The sequence below is a fragment of the Aspergillus steynii genome (genome assembly GCF_002849105.1).
Source record: "Aspergillus steynii IBT 23096 chromosome Unknown P170scaffold_3, whole genome shotgun sequence".
Classification (NCBI taxonomy): Eukaryota; Fungi; Ascomycota; class Eurotiomycetes; order Eurotiales; family Aspergillaceae; genus Aspergillus; species Aspergillus steynii.
Window position 1 is genome coordinate 4,217,788 of NW_020194400.1, and position 16,238 is coordinate 4,234,025.

The 16,238-nt window shown below is 54.6% G+C and overlaps 6 protein-coding genes across 6 annotated transcripts; 3 read left to right on the forward strand and 3 right to left on the reverse strand.

Annotated features, from left to right (window-relative positions):
- Window positions 1–17: 17 nt before the first annotated feature.
- P170DRAFT_455505 (putative proline permease) lies at window positions 18–2,011 on the reverse strand. Its single transcript, XM_024851531.1, has 2 exons — window positions 1,549–2,011; window positions 18–1,504 (listed from the first exon to the last, which is right to left on the reverse strand). Exons 1-2 carry the CDS (start codon window positions 1,878–1,880, stop codon window positions 202–204), a joined length of 1,635 nt encoding a protein of 544 aa, XP_024706580.1. The 5' UTR covers window positions 1,881–2,011; the 3' UTR covers window positions 18–201.
- A 106-nt stretch (window positions 2,012–2,117) lies between these two features.
- Window positions 2,118–3,715, reverse strand: P170DRAFT_436340 (uncharacterized protein). Its single transcript, XM_024849136.1, has 4 exons — window positions 3,234–3,715; window positions 3,147–3,182; window positions 3,034–3,102; window positions 2,118–2,988 (listed from the first exon to the last, which is right to left on the reverse strand). Exons 1-4 carry the CDS (start codon window positions 3,630–3,632, stop codon window positions 2,377–2,379), a joined length of 1,116 nt encoding a protein of 371 aa, XP_024706581.1. The 5' UTR covers window positions 3,633–3,715; the 3' UTR covers window positions 2,118–2,376.
- A 1,175-nt stretch (window positions 3,716–4,890) lies between these two features.
- Window positions 4,891–6,360, forward strand: P170DRAFT_436341 (rhamnogalacturonan acetylesterase). The gene has a single exon (XM_024849137.1). The coding sequence runs from the start codon at window positions 5,184–5,186 to the stop codon at window positions 5,970–5,972; it is 789 nt and encodes a 262-aa protein (XP_024706582.1). The 5' UTR covers window positions 4,891–5,183; the 3' UTR covers window positions 5,973–6,360.
- A 1,230-nt stretch (window positions 6,361–7,590) lies between these two features.
- Window positions 7,591–8,190, reverse strand: P170DRAFT_425526 (uncharacterized protein; the record flags this gene model as incomplete). The annotated part of the gene is made up of 1 exon (XM_024847642.1): window positions 7,591–8,190. The coding sequence occupies one exon, from the start codon at window positions 8,188–8,190 to the stop codon at window positions 7,591–7,593; it is 600 nt and encodes a 199-aa protein (XP_024706583.1).
- Window positions 8,191–10,729: 2,539 nt separating this feature from the next.
- P170DRAFT_446391 (putative cellulase) lies at window positions 10,730–11,872 on the forward strand (the record flags this gene model as incomplete). The annotated part of the gene is made up of 1 exon (XM_024850786.1): window positions 10,730–11,872. The coding sequence occupies one exon, from the start codon at window positions 10,730–10,732 to the stop codon at window positions 11,870–11,872; it is 1,143 nt and encodes a 380-aa protein (XP_024706584.1).
- A 1,370-nt stretch (window positions 11,873–13,242) lies between these two features.
- On the forward strand, window positions 13,243–15,691 carry P170DRAFT_455509 (sodium:neurotransmitter symporter family protein). Its single transcript, XM_024851532.1, has 2 exons — window positions 13,243–15,130; window positions 15,180–15,691. Exons 1-2 carry the CDS (start codon window positions 13,511–13,513, stop codon window positions 15,615–15,617), a joined length of 2,058 nt encoding a protein of 685 aa, XP_024706585.1. The 5' UTR covers window positions 13,243–13,510; the 3' UTR covers window positions 15,618–15,691.
- The last annotated feature ends 547 nt before the right edge of the window (window positions 15,692–16,238 follow it).

Consider the following 16,238-nt stretch of genomic DNA (forward strand, 5'->3'; position numbering starts at 1 on the left):
AGCCTACTGCGTACTTTAAACATCAATCAAATCCCTATTGATTCCAAGATAGTATACAAACGCCATATCCCCGCGAGAAACCACCATAAGCAAAAGCCATAACCCATCTCCATCCTCAATCCATCAACCATCAACCATTAATCCCAACCACTCCCCAAACAAAAACCCATCACCCAACCCAAAAGAAAATATAAAAAGAAATCACCACATCCTCTCCCACCACCTCCTCCAAACCCCCATCGCCCTTAACTCCTCCCTCCTCCTCTCCTGGACCCCTCCCTCCTCCCAAACCCGACACTCCTCATCAATCTCCTCCTTTCCGCCATGAATATTCGCCCTGGCCGGATCAACCCACTCCGTGCGCTTCCACACCTTCCAAAACACAAACATCACGGCCCAAAACGCCAGTCCGAAATACGACGTAATGAACCCCTGCACGCTGAACGGGCTGAAGACATTGAATCCGTTGAATAGCGTCACGGAGCTGCCGATGAGGGTGGCGAGGATGGCGGCGTAGGGTTGGAGCGGGGATTTATAGGGTAAACTGTCCCTGCTAACACCTTGGGCCTTGAGGGCTCGATACCAGGCCAAGAAGACGACGACCATGCTGGTGTAGGTCACGATCAAGGCGCAGGTGGTCAGGTCGACAAACCAGAAGAAGACGGTGGAGGAGGCGTTGGAGGCGACGAGGAAGGTGATGCAGCTGAGGAGGGAGACGATGGAGACGCAGTAGATGGGGACGCCAGATTGAGTGCATTTAGTTAAGAAGGCAGGGGCGTGGCCGTCTCGGGCTAGCGAGTACAGTGTCCGACTGGAGGCGTAGAGGTAGGCGTTTCCGCAGGACCAGCCCGCAAGTAAAATTAGGAGGTTGATGAGGTCCGGAAGGCCCGTGATGTTGAGGTTCGTGATGCCGATGACCCACGGGGAAGCGGCGGATCCGGAGGCGCCGTCGTCGATGGCGGAGAGGAGCCGTGGGTCCTGGGATGGGCAGATGGTGGCGACGGCGAAGACGCCGAGGACGTAGAAGCCGACGATGCGGTAGAAGGTCATTTTGACGACGCGGGGGATGGCGAGACGCGGGTTCTGGATCTCGCCGGCGGCGAGGGCGGGCAGGTCGGGGCCTGCGACGGAGAAGCCGGCGTAGACCATGACGGAGAAGAAGCCCAGGAAGCGGCCGGTGGTGCCGTCGGTGTAGTATTCGTGCATGACGCCGTGGGTCCAGTTGCGGAAGCCGTAGGCGTCGTGGTTGGGGTTGCCGCCGACCATCGTGATGAAGGTGAGCAGGACGAGGCCGATGAGCAGGAGGATCTTGGTGGAGGCCATGAGGAACTCGGCCTCGCCGTACCATTTCACGGCGACGACGTTCAGCAGGAAGCAGACGACGAGGGCCATGGCGACCCAGACGGCGGGATTGACGGAGGTGTTCCAGTACTGCATGACGGTGGCGACGGCGGAGTATTCGGTGCAGACCAGCATGAGGCCGCCGTAGAAGTAGACCCAGCCCCTGGAAGATTAGATTGGATCATACAGACAGGAAAGAAGGCTTACATGGCAAAACCAAAGGCCGGATCGATGTATCGCGCGGCCAGTTCGAAGATCGACCCGCGAATGGGCAGATATGCACACATCTCGCCGACACACAGATTGCACGGCCAGATGAACAAGAGGCCGTAGCAGAGATACCCCAGGAAGACAGACAGGGGACCCGCATCGCGCAGATACGATCCAATTCCCACGAACAGACCCGTGCCGATGGACCCTCCGATGGCCATCAACTGCACATGTCGCGAGGACAGACCGCGCTGCGTCTGCCGGTAGGGCGCGACAGTCCCAGCGGCGGTCTCCTCCGGATGATCCTCGATTGAATGTTTCTTCTCCATGGTGTTGGAGACTCGTTGTCAGTCGAGTCCGATCCTAGGCTTATATAGCCTGTCCAGTCGAGCGATACGACAAACGGTCTATCCATGACATCCATGACACCCCAACCTCAGTATCTTGACCGATAAGGCGCCGATCGCGGGCTGCAACCAGAAAGGGCAAAACAAGGCGATGCTAGGGGCGCGCCAAGTGATAAGCTCGGAGACGAGGGCAAATGAGGGCGTTGATTGATATGACAAACGGCCTCGGACAGACTGGACGTATCACGGTCCACCTTCCGATCTTCCTGGGATGGATTGAATCACTATTCATGGATCATAGCATTGATCGATGCAGCCCTATTGGCTCGGCTAACTGACTAGAAGTAAGATATACACTAAACGACATAAAATAAACACCGGAGCCTATTTGGATATAATGCGCCAGGACGAAGAAAATATTAACAGTAGAAGGACAGAGCCATATCACCTCCAGGACGCTAGTCGATCAACTCGAGGGCTACCGCCCGTCGTGATGCTCTGGGATCTGGGCCATCGGCACGGGCGCCTCCAACTCGGTCGGATAGCGATGATGGCCGGGGCTCTGCGGCATCTGGCCCATCTGCTGCTGCTGCTGCTGCTGCTGCTGGAAGGAGGAAGAGTCCCAGCTCCAGTGGCCGCTTTGGGGGTGTGGTGGCGGCGAGAAGGCGCGCTGCGTGGGATCGGGACTCGAGACGAAGGTGGCCTGGTCGCCGGGATGCGGCGGCGCGCTGCCGGTCATCTCGCTCTTGCGTTCGCCGTGGCTGTTGAACAGGGCCCATTGGGCGGTGCGCTCGGTGCGGCCGTCCTCCGACGACATCCACTTCTTGTAGATGCGGTTGCGGCCCAGCACGAAGAACAGTGCGATGAGGATGGCGACGAAGGCGACGCAGCCGACCACGATGCCGGCGATGGCGCCGCCGCTGAGCCCGTGGGAGCCGCCGCTGCTGGACGAGGCGCTCGAGCTGGGCGAGGAGGTTGCGGTGCCGCTGGGGGGGAGGTCGCCTTCGGCTGGGGGGGATTGGCCGGGCACGAGCATGTAGGGATACTCCTTGGCTTTCTTGAACTGGGCATCAAAGGTCATGCTGGAGTTCTGCGGAGGATTAGCGGAGTCATGGATCGTGACTGTCGGTCTTACCGGGTTGATGACGCCGACCATGCCATTTCCGATGCAGGAGTCGATGGCGGTGCAGTAGAAGAACGTGGGCTGAACCGTTAGTCACGTTTGGAGTGTTATGGCGAGATGCTCACCGAAGTATCATTCACGACCAAAGACCAAGTCGGCGGCTAGACTCGTTAGTAGCATATCCACGTCCATATCATATGAGGTGTACTCACCGGTCCCACCAGCTGTCCATTCTCCTCGTTGAAACTGTTAAACTCCCCGGAGTTGAACACATCCTTCTCGGCCGGCACACACGGGGCCAGATAATCGGCCTTGACGACGGAGTGGTTGCGGGGATAAAACTCGAAGATGATGATGTCGCCGACGTCCGCGGTGATGTTATGCGGCGAGTACTGATGCGGGTCCTCTTTGGACCCGACCTTGACGGTATGCGTGGCAGAGGCGGTGGACGAGGAAGTCGACTTGGACGACGTCGTAGTCGCAGAGGCTCTAGACATCGTGCGAGTGGCAGTCCCGGTGGCAGAGGCGTAGGTATCGTCGGTGGATTGAGTCGATGCCAGGGCGGCCTGCAGGACTAGCAGCAGCCATGTCAAACGCACGAGAGACGGCATGTCGATTTCGGCAGGTTGACGGCGTTTCACAGTCTGGGGTCCGTCATGCAGAACAAACAAAGGAGAAGAAAGAGCGAAGGGAGGGACAGGAATATGAGAGGAAATATGGAGAGTCGAGGGAGTCTCGAGGAGAGGGGGTCAGCGTTGGACAAAGAGCAGACTTTTTTAGTTGCCATAATCCCTACGACCCCGACCGGTTAGCCCATCGGGTTTATCTAATTTAATTTCTTTGATATCAGCATCCTGGCCGTGGCGCAGACCAGAATGGCCGGGAAACACAGAAAGCCGACAACAAGGAGGAATCACAAATCATCGGGCCCAGAACTAAACGCAAGGGGCTTAGCGGTCGTGCTGGCGATGATCCTGGGCTGCTGGGCTGGGCGACCCATGGATCCTGCGGCCATTCAGACGGCGCTGAATGCGAGACGCCGCTCCACTTGGCTCCACGGGCTCTGTTAGACAGGCATCTGACTGGTCCAGCACCGACTCCGACTGATCTAATGGCTTGGCGAGCGTTCAGAATCACAGCCTTGCGAGGGAGAAACTGGTGGGCTCACGTTGAGCCTTCTTTCTTCGTCTATCACACGGCGGATTACTGCGAGTTAACGACTCTCGTTTTGGCCCCCAGACTCCATCACTAGTCGATGGAGATAGGGCAGAACCCTTAAGAGCCCCTTCGGACTGATCATGGACTGATTCTGGACTCTAACTCGAACCAAAACAAACGAGTTACGAGCTTGCGCCTCCACCGTGGTCCGGCGCCGAGTGTCGCACTGCCGCCTGAGACTCAGCTCGGATTTCCCAGATTCCCTGCGACCGCTTTGTCGTGGAACCAAGGCTCCAGAAAGTAGAGTTGAATGCTACCTTAGCTGGGCCTCACCGTCTGGGAATTCCGATATCCACTTTGCTTTGTCTGCTCCACTGGACTTGGTACGATTTACGAGTCAGGGTTAGTAGCCATGGACGGATGCGTATCTCACGGAATAATATGATTGACTACTGAATATTGGATATCCCCGGAGGAGCCGTAGTTGATTCGTAAGATTAATTCTGACCGAGAATGTCCGACGGATTGCCGGTCTACGCTATAAGGACTATCCTGCGTACGGGCGGATTAGCTCGAGCGACTGGAAGCTTCTGATCTTGTTTCAGATGTCGATGATCTTCGATCACGCATACAATACCAGTTCGATAGACTGTTTGCTATACTCCGTACGCAATAGACGTAGACGCCCTGAATCCGGAGTCCTCCACAATATCATCCCCCACAATGACATCAATCTGCATGATCACCGTCTTCTCCGTCCATCATCCCCTCTAATTAGTGGAAGATGGGCGAATTTCCGCGCCCGGGAGAATTCTCCCGTTGGTGGAATCCTCACATCTACGGAGTATCGCGAGATGTGATCGCTAACCGCTGAGAATCACCACGCAGTAGTACATCATGTATATATATCACAGCGTCGCGAAGCTACATCCCAGTCCAATGCCCAGTCCACCCGTCAAATCCACTAAATAACCGCCCGAGCCCACAGCCAAGTACTGTACATCATGCATCTCGGCTCCCTCATCACGTTCTCCTCCCTCGTCCTCCCCTCTTTCTCCTCTCCCCTCCCTGCACCGGCATCTCCCCTGTCCAAACCCCCCTTCTTCCTCCTCGCAGGGGACAGCACCACCGCGACCCAAGCAACCAATGGCGGCGGCTGGGGCGACGGCTTTCTGAACACGACGCTCCACCGCGGCGCCAACGGCCGGAACTACGGCCACAACGGCGCCACGACCGTGAGTTTCCGCGCCGGCGGAGACTGGGACGCCGTGCTGCAGGAGGTCCGCGAGAGGCGGGTCACTTACGCGCCCTACGTGACGATCCAGTTCGGGCATAATGACCAGAAACCGGCCAAGAATATCTCGATTGCGGAGTATACGGCGAATTTGGAGGGGTTTGTCGAGGAGGTGAGAGGGGTAGGGGGCGTTCCGATTCTGGTGACGCCGTTGTCGAGGAGGAGTTTTAATGAGACGACGGGGGAGGTGGTGAGGAATTTGGAGAATGAGAGGAAGGCGACGATCCAGGCGGCGAGGAGGTCCAGGGCGAGTGTGGTGGATTTGAATCTGAGGAGTACGGAGTATCTGGATGCGATTGGCGAGGAGAAGGCCCATTCGTATAACCTCAGTCCGGACGATAATACCCATCTGAATGTCCCTGGCAGTCAGGTGTTTGGCGGCCTCGTGGCGTCGCTGATCGACGGCGTCCGGCCGGAGTTGAAGGGCTTTGTGGCGGTGGATGGCGCGTTGGAGACGGCGTTGGATGAGGGCGAGTATTACTGGCCTGATGTTAATTAACTTATGGATCTGAAGGATATTTATTTGGACACTAAATCCTCGCGGCCCGTCGATCCGCTGCCGATCTGAGGTAACTTTCTATAAGTATATAGACCTGTGTCATTAGCTTCAGCTTCAGCACATCATGGAGCTCTTGCAGGTTCAAGACGAGCCCGTGCCCTGACTGCTCCTGAAGCTGATCGGCAGTCTGGGCTCTGATCCCGTATTTTGAGAATCCTACCATATCAACATCGACCTCGTCTTAGTCCTGTAGTCAACCTCCCTGACTCTATACTCTATCATATCCTAACATCAACTGCCATTTAGATACGGACCACCTTCACCGGCGGCTCCTCACCAACGGCCTCCTATCCCACCAGCTGCATCTATGAACCTTCCTCGCCATCGGCCAAGCCTACCAAAACACCTACGCCAACACGTTCATCATGTCCGTCAAATTCGCCCACCGCTGGCTCGGCTTCATCCACGCCATGTACAGGCCGGATGTCTGGTTGCGCCGTTCGTCGCGACGGCAGTGGCTTCATCAGGCGAGGGTGCTGGCTCGGCGGGGCCGACTTCCTGGTGGAGTCTGTTCTACGGAGCGCCGTTGGGTCTAGGGTGTTGAACCTTGGGTTGGTGCTGGTTGCGTTTCGGGATTCGTTGGGGTGGAAGATCCGGGGGAGGGACCAGGCTTTGGATCCTGGGGATCAGGTTGAGGCTGAGGCTGAGGCTGTGCGGATTGGGTGGGCAGGAAGGTGGATGACGCTGCGCATGCCTGGCTGTGGACTGTTGGTTTGTATTTCTTTTTCTTTCTGGGCGCGGTCATCACGGCTGGAGGTGAGTCTTTCCATTCTAGGCTGTGTTTGAGACTTTATTAATGAGGTAGGCTAGATGGTCGAGTACCTGGTTCATGTGCGCGATGGCGATCTGAAAGGGCTACGTGACGGCGGGGTTCAACGGGGGTGCGTTTCTGGGTAGATTGCTGCTGGCAGGGCCGACGTATCGGTTTGGAGAGCGACGTATGGTCTTTCTCTATGTGTGTTTGTGCTTGGGCCTGGATTTGGTGTTTTGGTTGTATGTCCGTCCCCGGGTGTTGAATTGCTGGAGGGGATTGATGATGGTTAGGGTGCCGAATATCATCACCGAGGCTGTGGCCATCAGTCTGCTGCGCTTCCTTTCGGGGCTGTTTTTTCGCGACGGTAAGTTTGCAGAGACAGGGCTGGACGAGACTGACGAGGCATCGAAGCTGTTTGCGGTGGAGATTCGCTCGGCGGCGTTGGGTTTGTACTCCTTAGGGCATTGTTTGGTGACGGGGCTAACAAGACAGTCTTTATCATCGTCCTCGGTCAGATTAGAGGGTCTGTATTTCCGGCCATCACTGGGGTTATAGCTGCCAGGACTGGCGTCAAAGTTCTGCAGCCTGTCCTGGTTGGTCTGTTAGGGGCTACGGGAGTTGGTTGATGTTGCCGAAGAGCAGACTTCATCATGAGTAACGCAGCATTCATTCATTAACTCTCACCGTCTTCAACTCAGGAACGGAACAGATCAGATCAGAAGCAGAACGCACAAAGCAAAACACATAGAACGCAAACCAAAAAGCAACACAGTCAATCAGATCATCTCAGCCAACTTCGTACGGCTACAGAACCTGAACCCTCGGCCCAGTAACCCCAATATCCCAACGAATCGCCACCTCGTCACTAACACCCACGAACTCAAACCCAGCCATCTCGCCCGCCGGGCAATCAAACTCGGGATATCCACCATACGACATGATCCAGTCCGCGACACCCGGCGCAGTCACCTTAATCCTACCGACATGCTCATCTCTCGACTGCACAATCACCTCGGCGACCTCCTTCGACGCCGCCGCAACCGCCTGGATACTCACTTCTCCTTCCTTAGCGGAGGCACCAGTTGGCTTCGTCGCGGTAAAGACATCCGCCTGCTGCGATCCGGTCGACACGTCTCGCTCCCACAGATCAAACAGCAGCTTGCACTTGCGGCCCTCGAGGTTCGCGCCGATGTCGAAGGTCACGATCGTGGTGGTCTCCTCGGCGGGCTTGCCATTCTTGACCACCAGGAGCTGGTCCTGCGGGTCTTCTTTGAAGTCGCCGCTCTGCGCCCAGTAGCGGTACGTGCGGTAGGGGTACAGGAGGGTGTCGGCGCGGGCGTGCGGGAGGCGCGCGGCCGTGGCGAGCGCGGCGGCGCTGAGGAGGGTGAGGGCAGTGTATCTCATTTTGATGGTTTTGAGGTTTGGACGGTATGAATTTGGCTTGGTTGTTTGACTGGACTGTCTGAACTGGATTAAGGATGATGATGGTGGTGGTGATGAGAGCTGAATCGACGGGATATCTACACCTTTATATACCTTTCCTTCCCATATTCCCTCACTTTTCTCGGATCTATCTCACATCCACCAGGCAACGAAAGTACGACCTCACCTACCAATCCAAGACATCTCCCTGAATTCTCCATCACTGGGTAGCTATCCGATTGTTCCTGTTTCTCCCTCCCGCTCGCCAAGCACGGATCTCGTATCCTGCTCGCCTTACGCTGGACGTGTAGACTGTACGGATTTGCCTGAGAATGGAAATACCGTGCCTGCTGGTTGGCCTTGTCTTCCGAGACGCGGAGGATACGGATGGTCGGGTGGTTCGGAGTGACCTGGCGATGCGTGGCTAGTCTCGGTGTCGGTTCTAGAATCAACGAGAGTATACAGATCAGATGGACTTTTGGCACCCTTTCGTATATGCATTAGCTACCAGAGTTCGATAGTAATAGTAATCCAGGCAGTAACTAGGACAGTGACAGTCAGACATGAGTAAGCAAGGTAACAAGTGTAACCAATGACGTACCCTCCAATATCCAAGACACCAGTCCGAGACGGATTGGCTCCGACATCGTATTTCATCCCCACGCGGCGCGGGCGCTATTTTTGGTCGGGGAATAAGGGCAGGGTCAGGCTGCCAGATCTAAATTGAATGGATGAAAGACTTGAGGCGCGGGGGATCGACGGGGTCTGATCCCTGTTCGTCTGTCGTCATCTGTCAGGGAGGTCGGTGGGCTGGATACTGGGGGATCATTCATCCCTTGTTCCTTGTCTGAGATGCCGGTTCGCCTGGCAGATATATTTAGATTTATATTTGAGTGGTTGGTGGTTGAGGTTGTGATGTATTTTCTGCTTTGAGTTAGTTGCGGCTTTGTTTGGTGCAGGTCGGAGTCGTCGGGGCTTACCGACTGTCTGTTTTCTCAGCCTTATGTTTTGTCCAAGGATGTGTGCAGATGCAGGATGCATCGGGTTCATTCAAGGATTAATTCTACCGGTTGAATAGAGATACAGAGATCCATGTTTGTGTTGTTTTTGATTGTCTCGGAGTGAGGCGTCTTCATTTAATGATGGATTATCATGGAGTAGATAGCGCACCAAATATCTAGAACACAATCACGAACATTATCATTCTAGACAAGGGAAATGAACGTAATAATCTGCAGCTACATGATGTTGATGAATACTAGGAATGAACCAGAATCAAGTTTAGATTCTAATTTACTGTGGAAGGTTTTCGTGCGGAGTTATAGTGACTGAGGAGCTTGCTTTCTTATAGTATCTAGATTTAGAATGAATGGAATAACGTCGACTAAACACATCCACCTTATAGTATAGAAGAGATCGACCGAGCTTGGCTATCATGTAAAACCTGATCTATGTGAAAGTCTTGAGTGCTGGTATCTTATTTTTTTGTTTACATATTTATCAGTGAGTATACCTTTTCGATGGGATTATTTACGTCCGGAAGACTTAAACTTAGAGCAACTCTCGCGGTATGCCTCCTTCATCTGTCCCCAAGTAACAACCAAGCTAAATACGGCTGACCAGGATTCGCAGACCGGCTTCGCCCTCAAAGAACAGGCCTTCCTCTCTGGACGAACAACTCTAAGATTGTAGAGAAAGAGTACATAAACACACCTTACCTTCCACCAGGATCTCAAAAGCAAGAAGATCGCCATCTTACCCACTCTTCATGCCGTAAAAGAACTTACCACCCTACCAAACCTGTTCTGGAATCGAAATTTAGTGATAATAATCGCCCAGTTCTCAACTACCTCGCCTGCTGATTAGCCATCGAAAAACGTCATCTAAAGAGCCAAGCTTGGCGGTTATGATGTCCTGCATGATATATCTCGAGGTCCACCGACTAAAGGTCTGTTTCAACCTTTCACATGTCCAGAGGTCTCTCTGGAGTGAGAAAGCATATATTCACCTTGGGGGTAATGATCTCCAAGCGGAGGCGAGATGTTCCTCACAAAACACAGCCAAACCACCTAGGGCTACCTCGTAAATAAACATTATTTATTTCTGATTTCTACATAAAGATGGAGCCTGCGGTCTCGGTTTAGGATTGAAGAAAATCCGACAAGACCAGGCCCATTCAATCACGGAAATCATATCCGTGTCTTAAATGTGCATCACTCGGTGTATCTCTTCCCATGGATCTGCGCACTGATATAGAAGTCGGGATGTGGAGGAAACCGGACGGGCCATCGTGAAGAGTTTCAACGAGATTTGGTCCATTTTTCTTCCGTAGCAACACGCAGGACCAAGAAGTACTATACATTCTCCCTCGGAACGAAATAGAAATCCCCGAAACATTGACTTCGCAATGGACACAATGAAACAATCCTCCCGATGTGGACAGCCGCAAGTCATATAAACAACCTCATCGCATCCGAGTCAACTCACTGCAAACACCAACACATCTCTACACCTCTGGACCATGCACATCCTCCCGCTCCTCTCCCTGCTCGCCCCCGCCGCCGCCGAATATCTAGACTGGCGCACCCACACCGTCCACGGCGTGAACCTCGGCGGCTGGCTGTGTCAAGAGTCCACCATTGACAGCACCTGGTGGGCCGCCAACTCGCTGGGCGCCCCGGACGAATGGGGTCTCTGCGCCAACCAAGGCCCTGCATGCTCTAGTATCCTCGAGCGGCGGTACGCCAGCTTCATCACAACCCGCGACATCGACACGCTCCACGCCGCCGGCATCAACACCCTCCGTATCCCCACCACCTACGCCGCCTGGGCCAAGGTCCCCGGCTCCCAGCTCTACAGCGGCAACCAGCTCTCCTTCCTCCGGAGCCTGTCCTCCTACGCCATCGCCCGCCACGGCATGCACGTCATCATCGACGTGCACTCCCTCCCCGGCGGCGTCAACGGCATGCCCTTCGGCGAAGCGGAGGGCCACTACGGCTGGTTCCACAACGACACTGCCCTGGCGTACTCGCTGGAGGTCATCGACGCGGTCATCGACTTCGTGCAGACCTCCGAGCATCCAGACGGGTACTCCATCGCGCCGATCAACGAGCCAGTCGACAACACCGACATGACGGCGTTCGGGACCCCCGCTGCACTATCGGACGACGGGGCCGCCTGGACGCTGCAGTACCTGCGGGCGGTGATCGACAAGGTGGAGAAAGTGAATCGCCAGATCCCCGTCGTCGTGCAGGGCAGTTTCCGGCCCGTCAGCTTCTGGTCTGGACACTTCGCCAACACCACGAACCTGGTCTTCGATGTGCATAATTACTATTTCGCGGGGCGGCGGGCTACCGGGGAGAATATCACTGAGTATATCTGCGAGGATGCGGTTGCGTCGGCCGGGGATGGCAGGTTTCCGACGTTTGTGGGCGAGTGGTCGATTGAGGCGGAGAAGGGGAATACGTTGGCGGGGAGGCGGAGGACGTTGAATACGGGGTTGTATGCGTTTGGGGAGCATACGAGGGGGAGTGCGTACTGGACGGCGAGGTTCTCGGGGAATGCGACGGTGGATGGAGAGGGGAGGCAGAGGGATTATTGGAACTATATGGCGTATGTGCAAGGGGATATGATTCATCCGGAGGAGGGGAGGGGGGTTTGTTAGGTGAGTAGCTGGGCTGAGGTTGATGTGGTAGTTACCAGGTATTTGCTGGTGCCTGCTCTGCGCTTTATACATCTGTTACTTTGGCGTCTTATCTTTCGACACCGGTAAGCTTTTAAATCATCCACGTGTATTGCAGTGACACTCGATGGACAGGGTTCTCTGGCCTATGCTATCTGGCGACTGGAATCATCCTTTACTTTCCAACGAAGAGTTTGAAGTTATACAAACGTTGCTAGCTGCCTACTCATCTCCACTCCGGTCATTATGAATTTGACGACGTCAGGACGGTTAATAGACAAATAACTGATTATATTACAAATTCTCGCAAAGAGCAAAACCGATCAGCACCAGTAGCTTAGAATATGCAAGGGTAGCGAGTGTGAGAATAGAGGAGTGTACTGCGGAGAGGTGAAAGCAGGTAAGTATATACTGAATGCCTGGAATCGGGAAATCGAGATGTGAGATGCTGATCTTGGAATGTTTAGAGTTATGTGAACAAGATTCAAACGAAAGGCATGTCTATGGATTTCTTGATTCAAGAGGATCGTTGTCATTGACATTATATGACTAGTGAGGCTGACCTTCTCCTTTCCAATCGATTTCCCCGTCCTGTCGTACCCAAGTACACCGACCCAGGTGGTTTGACAGTAACTTCCAATCGAAATACTAGTACATCAATCTCCAGATTAAATTACCCGTAGCTGGCATCGGATAAATAGCGTTGTTCAAATCCAATATTGAACGCAAATTGCACCGCATGATCGAGCCTCAACTACAAACGACACCATATACACAGACAATCACCTGACAATATCTGTAGGGCTCAGTTCTAGCCCATGCTTCAGCTAGAAGTCAAGTACCATCATTTGGACCTGATATTGCGTGCTCCGCCATCCCGATCGATGCCAATCTGCCAGGATAGCCCCATGTCCGGATAGCCCCATGGCGGTCTCGTGTTAAGCTTGTATCCACCGTGATTGGTGCAGGGATAAACCGCGCGGGTCTTAGAGGCAGCGTTCATTCGAGAACGAGGTTAGTCCGCCACAAGCTTCGATCCTGCATTCGCAATCACAGGCGTGGGATTGCGCGACTGCCAAGGGCGGGCTTGGCGGGGTGCTTACTGGACGTGAAGCCATCGAGTAAGACAAAGGATTGCGGATCGAGAGTCACGAGTCAGCGGCCGCAACCGGCGCCGCCAGGCAGTAAGGCATGCTTCAGGCATCATTCAGGCACGACTTCAGGCATCCCGTTGCCTCGCACGTGATCCCACGTGCTTCCCCGCTAACCCAAAGCGGCAGCATCGGCGGCCCCGGGGAAACCTGATTGGATGGCATACAAGGCAATCTCCCTCTCACCAACAACATCGCCATGTCGACACCACCGTCGTACTACGGAGTAGTGCCATGCGTCCAAGACCTTGGCATGGGTCCCATTATCTTGAAATTTCAAACCTGCTGGCAGGATGAGAATGCCTCTACGCGCTTGGCATGGCTCGACCATTCCCGTCTCGCATGGCACAGGCCTGCCCCTTGGCGGTCGCAAATCTACAAAAAGCTCGCGCTGATGTCCTCGTTGATTTCTGACTGACCTCTGTTGTCTTTGTTTTGCACTGAATTACCGCATGCGGTCGCCGTCACGATGTCGCAGCGCATGCATCAAGGCTTCCTTGGGAAGATTCTTAATGGTCTGAAGAAGACCGTCGCTTGGATCGCTCCTCCGCCGAAGAAGTCGGAAGATGGTCGAGATCAGTGGCCGTCGCGAGCGGCCTTTCTGCTCGCTGCCATGGGCGGCTGCGCCGGCCAGGGAAACCTCCTGCGATACCCCTCCGTCGTCTACAACAACTATGGCCTGCAGTGGTTTATTCCGTATCTCCTCGCGGTCTTCGCCGTCGCTATCCCGGCTCTGATCCTCGAAATCTCCATCGGTCAGGCGTATCGCGGCGGAACGGTGATCGCCTTCAACAACATCAACAAGCGACTGAAAGGCGTGGGAATCGGGCCGGTCCTGGTCAGCTTTATCGTGACGCAGTACTTCACGGTCAACCTGGCGTGGATCATGAACTACTTTCGCAATTCCTTCACCAGTCCCCTGCCGTGGGAAAACCGCATCGAGGAATTCTACATGGGCGATGTCGTCGCCAATCCCGATCCCATCGCCGGGAGCCTGACCGACGGGAATAAAGAGGTGGCAGCTTATACGAAATACCCGTATGTGAGTTTGCTGGGGGAGACGGTCGGATGGAGCGCGTTCATCTGGTTCTTGATCTGGATTTCCATCTTCCGGGGCGTCGGCATGACCGGTCGCGTTGTGTACTGGACCATGGGTCTCCCGATCGTGACCACGATCATCCTGGTGGGCCGTGCATGCTCCCTCGAGAACGCCCGTGAGGGCGTGAAGCTGCTCTGGGCGACGTGGCGAGGGGGACAGCTTGCGTCCGGCACGGTCTGGCAGACTGCCGTGGGACAGGTCTTCTTCTCGACTGGCATCGGCTTTGGTTATTTCACCTCCTATGCGTCGTACAACGCCAAGCATTCGAATGCTGTAATGGATGCAGTCCTGATCTGCGGCAGTAACGTGCTGTTCGAGAACTTCGCTGCGTTTGCGGTCTTCGGCGTTGTTGGGTACCTCAGACGCTGGCCGCAGGACGGCGAGCGACTGGGCGCATTTGTCGTCGGGTTCCTCACGCTGCCTGAAGCGGTCCTTCATATGCCCGGAGCGAACTGGTGGGCTATTCTCCTGTTCTTCACGTTGGTGGTTCTCGGGTTCAGTTCTGCGTTCGTGATGCTGGACGCCTGTGCCACGCTGGCCGTCGACGCCGGCGTCAAGCTTCCTCGGCCGGTCATCGTCACTGCTCTCACCATCATCTCATTCCTCATGTGCCTGCCCTACTGCACGGAGTTTGGATTTTACCTGCTGGACGGAATCGACCGCTGGATCAACAACATCTGTTTGATCTTCGTCGTCTGGTCGGAGCTCGTCAGCGCCACGACTGTCTACCGCTGGCAAGACGTGGTCAGCCAGACTGGACGTCCTGCCTTCCTCTTGTACAACTTTGGCTACTTTGGCGGGCAGATCGTCGGAGTAGCTGTTGCGCACGGCGTCGAGATGCCAGAGGCGGGTGCTGGTGCTGGATTTGGCCTGTACATCGTGTGCACCATCGCGTCGGTCTTCCTGGCCTCAACCCCGAGCATCAAGGCGGCCAGTTTCTGGGGTCGCAACCCTTTCCTCAGCCGGTTCTGGTATCTGGCACTCTACTCTGTATGTCCCTCTTCCCCGTATCATAAAAGAAAAATATTAACAAAACCAGGGAAACCAACTCCGACGCGACCTGAACGCCGTCGTCGGCGGCAACGGCAACTGGAACATTCCGCGCTTCTGGCCCGTCCTGCTGCGGTACGTCAGCGCGCCCATCCTCGCCATCATCTTCAGCTTCGCGTACCCCGAGTTCCACACCCTGCGCTACGACCCCATGATGATCGCCGGATTCATCCTGGCCCATTTCTGCCTCCTCGCTATCCTGCTGGGCTTGGTGCTGCCGCGCTACTACGACGTGTTTATTCCGCAGGGCCGACGCGCCGAGGGCACCGAGGCTACCGTGGCGGGTCAGCCGAAGAACGAGGATTTCGGGCCGCCGGTTACCGGGCCGTTTGATTTTGAGGCTGGGCTGGAGCCGGAAATGGGCAAGGGGGAGGGAGCGTACAGAATTGATGGGGGACATGCTTTGGGAGTGCGGAATTTGGATTGATGGGTTACTTACCTATTTGTTTATCACTGGTAATATGCTTAATAGTGTCGTGGAATAATATTGGTTTATGTCTGAATTCTCACTCAACGGCTTCAATCATACCGAGTCCAAACTGTTTGTTCATTCCAATGTTCGTGGACACCTTATAGAGAATTTAGTCTTTTGTCCGGAATAGAATAATAGGACATGTATCATTAAAACGTGATGATATGAAACTAAGCAGAATCAGCTTTCCTTTTCTCTCCCAAGAACCCTGTCTACATCCTCTGCCACATTGTAATCCACAATCTCCTTGTTTGCTCGCGAGAGTCGACCGGGAAAAAGTCCTACTATAGTCAGTAGAAGTCCTGCCTCGACGAGCACTAAGACATGTAAGAAACCAATGACAAAGGCTGAGACATCACCAACGAAGGCATCAAATACACAGCCGGAGAATGAAACAATCAATCTAACCCCGAAAAAAACCCACAAAAGAGCCCGAAGAGGTGTGTACTCACCCAGAATCCACAAAAAAACATACATCACCTTCTCCCCCACCCACCCTACATCCCTCTTCCCATTCTGCTTCCTCTGCGCATCGTTCAGGATCCTCTCCACGCGTGGCTTTCTCAGATCAATATA

What these genes read in the sequence shown, in the direction of transcription:
- P170DRAFT_455505 (XM_024851531.1), bottom strand. Translation starts at nt 1,880, where the DNA reads ATGGAGAAGAAACATTCAATCGAGGATCATCCGGAGGAGACCGCCGCT. An exon ending in CCGGCCTTTGGTTTTGCCAT is followed by an intron (nt 1,505 to 1,548) that starts GTAAGCCTTCTT and finishes CTAATCTTCCAG; the next exon opens with GGGCTGGGTCTACTTCTACG.
- P170DRAFT_436340 (XM_024849136.1), bottom strand. Translation starts at nt 3,632, where the DNA reads ATGCCGTCTCTCGTGCGTTTGACATGGCTGCTGCTAGTCCTGCAGGCC. An exon ending in ATGGACAGCTGGTGGGACCG is followed by an intron (nt 3,183 to 3,233) that starts GTGAGTACACCT and finishes TAACGAGTCTAG; the next exon opens with CCGCCGACTTGGTCTTTGGT. An exon ending in TGGTCGGCGTCATCAACCCG is followed by an intron (nt 2,989 to 3,033) that starts GTAAGACCGACA and finishes AATCCTCCGCAG; the next exon opens with AACTCCAGCATGACCTTTGA.
- P170DRAFT_436341 (XM_024849137.1), top strand. Translation starts at nt 5,184, where the DNA reads ATGCATCTCGGCTCCCTCATCACGTTCTCCTCCCTCGTCCTCCCCTCT.
- P170DRAFT_455509 (XM_024851532.1), top strand. Translation starts at nt 13,511, where the DNA reads ATGTCGCAGCGCATGCATCAAGGCTTCCTTGGGAAGATTCTTAATGGT. An exon ending in GGTATCTGGCACTCTACTCT is followed by an intron (nt 15,131 to 15,179) that starts GTATGTCCCTCT and finishes TAACAAAACCAG; the next exon opens with GGAAACCAACTCCGACGCGA.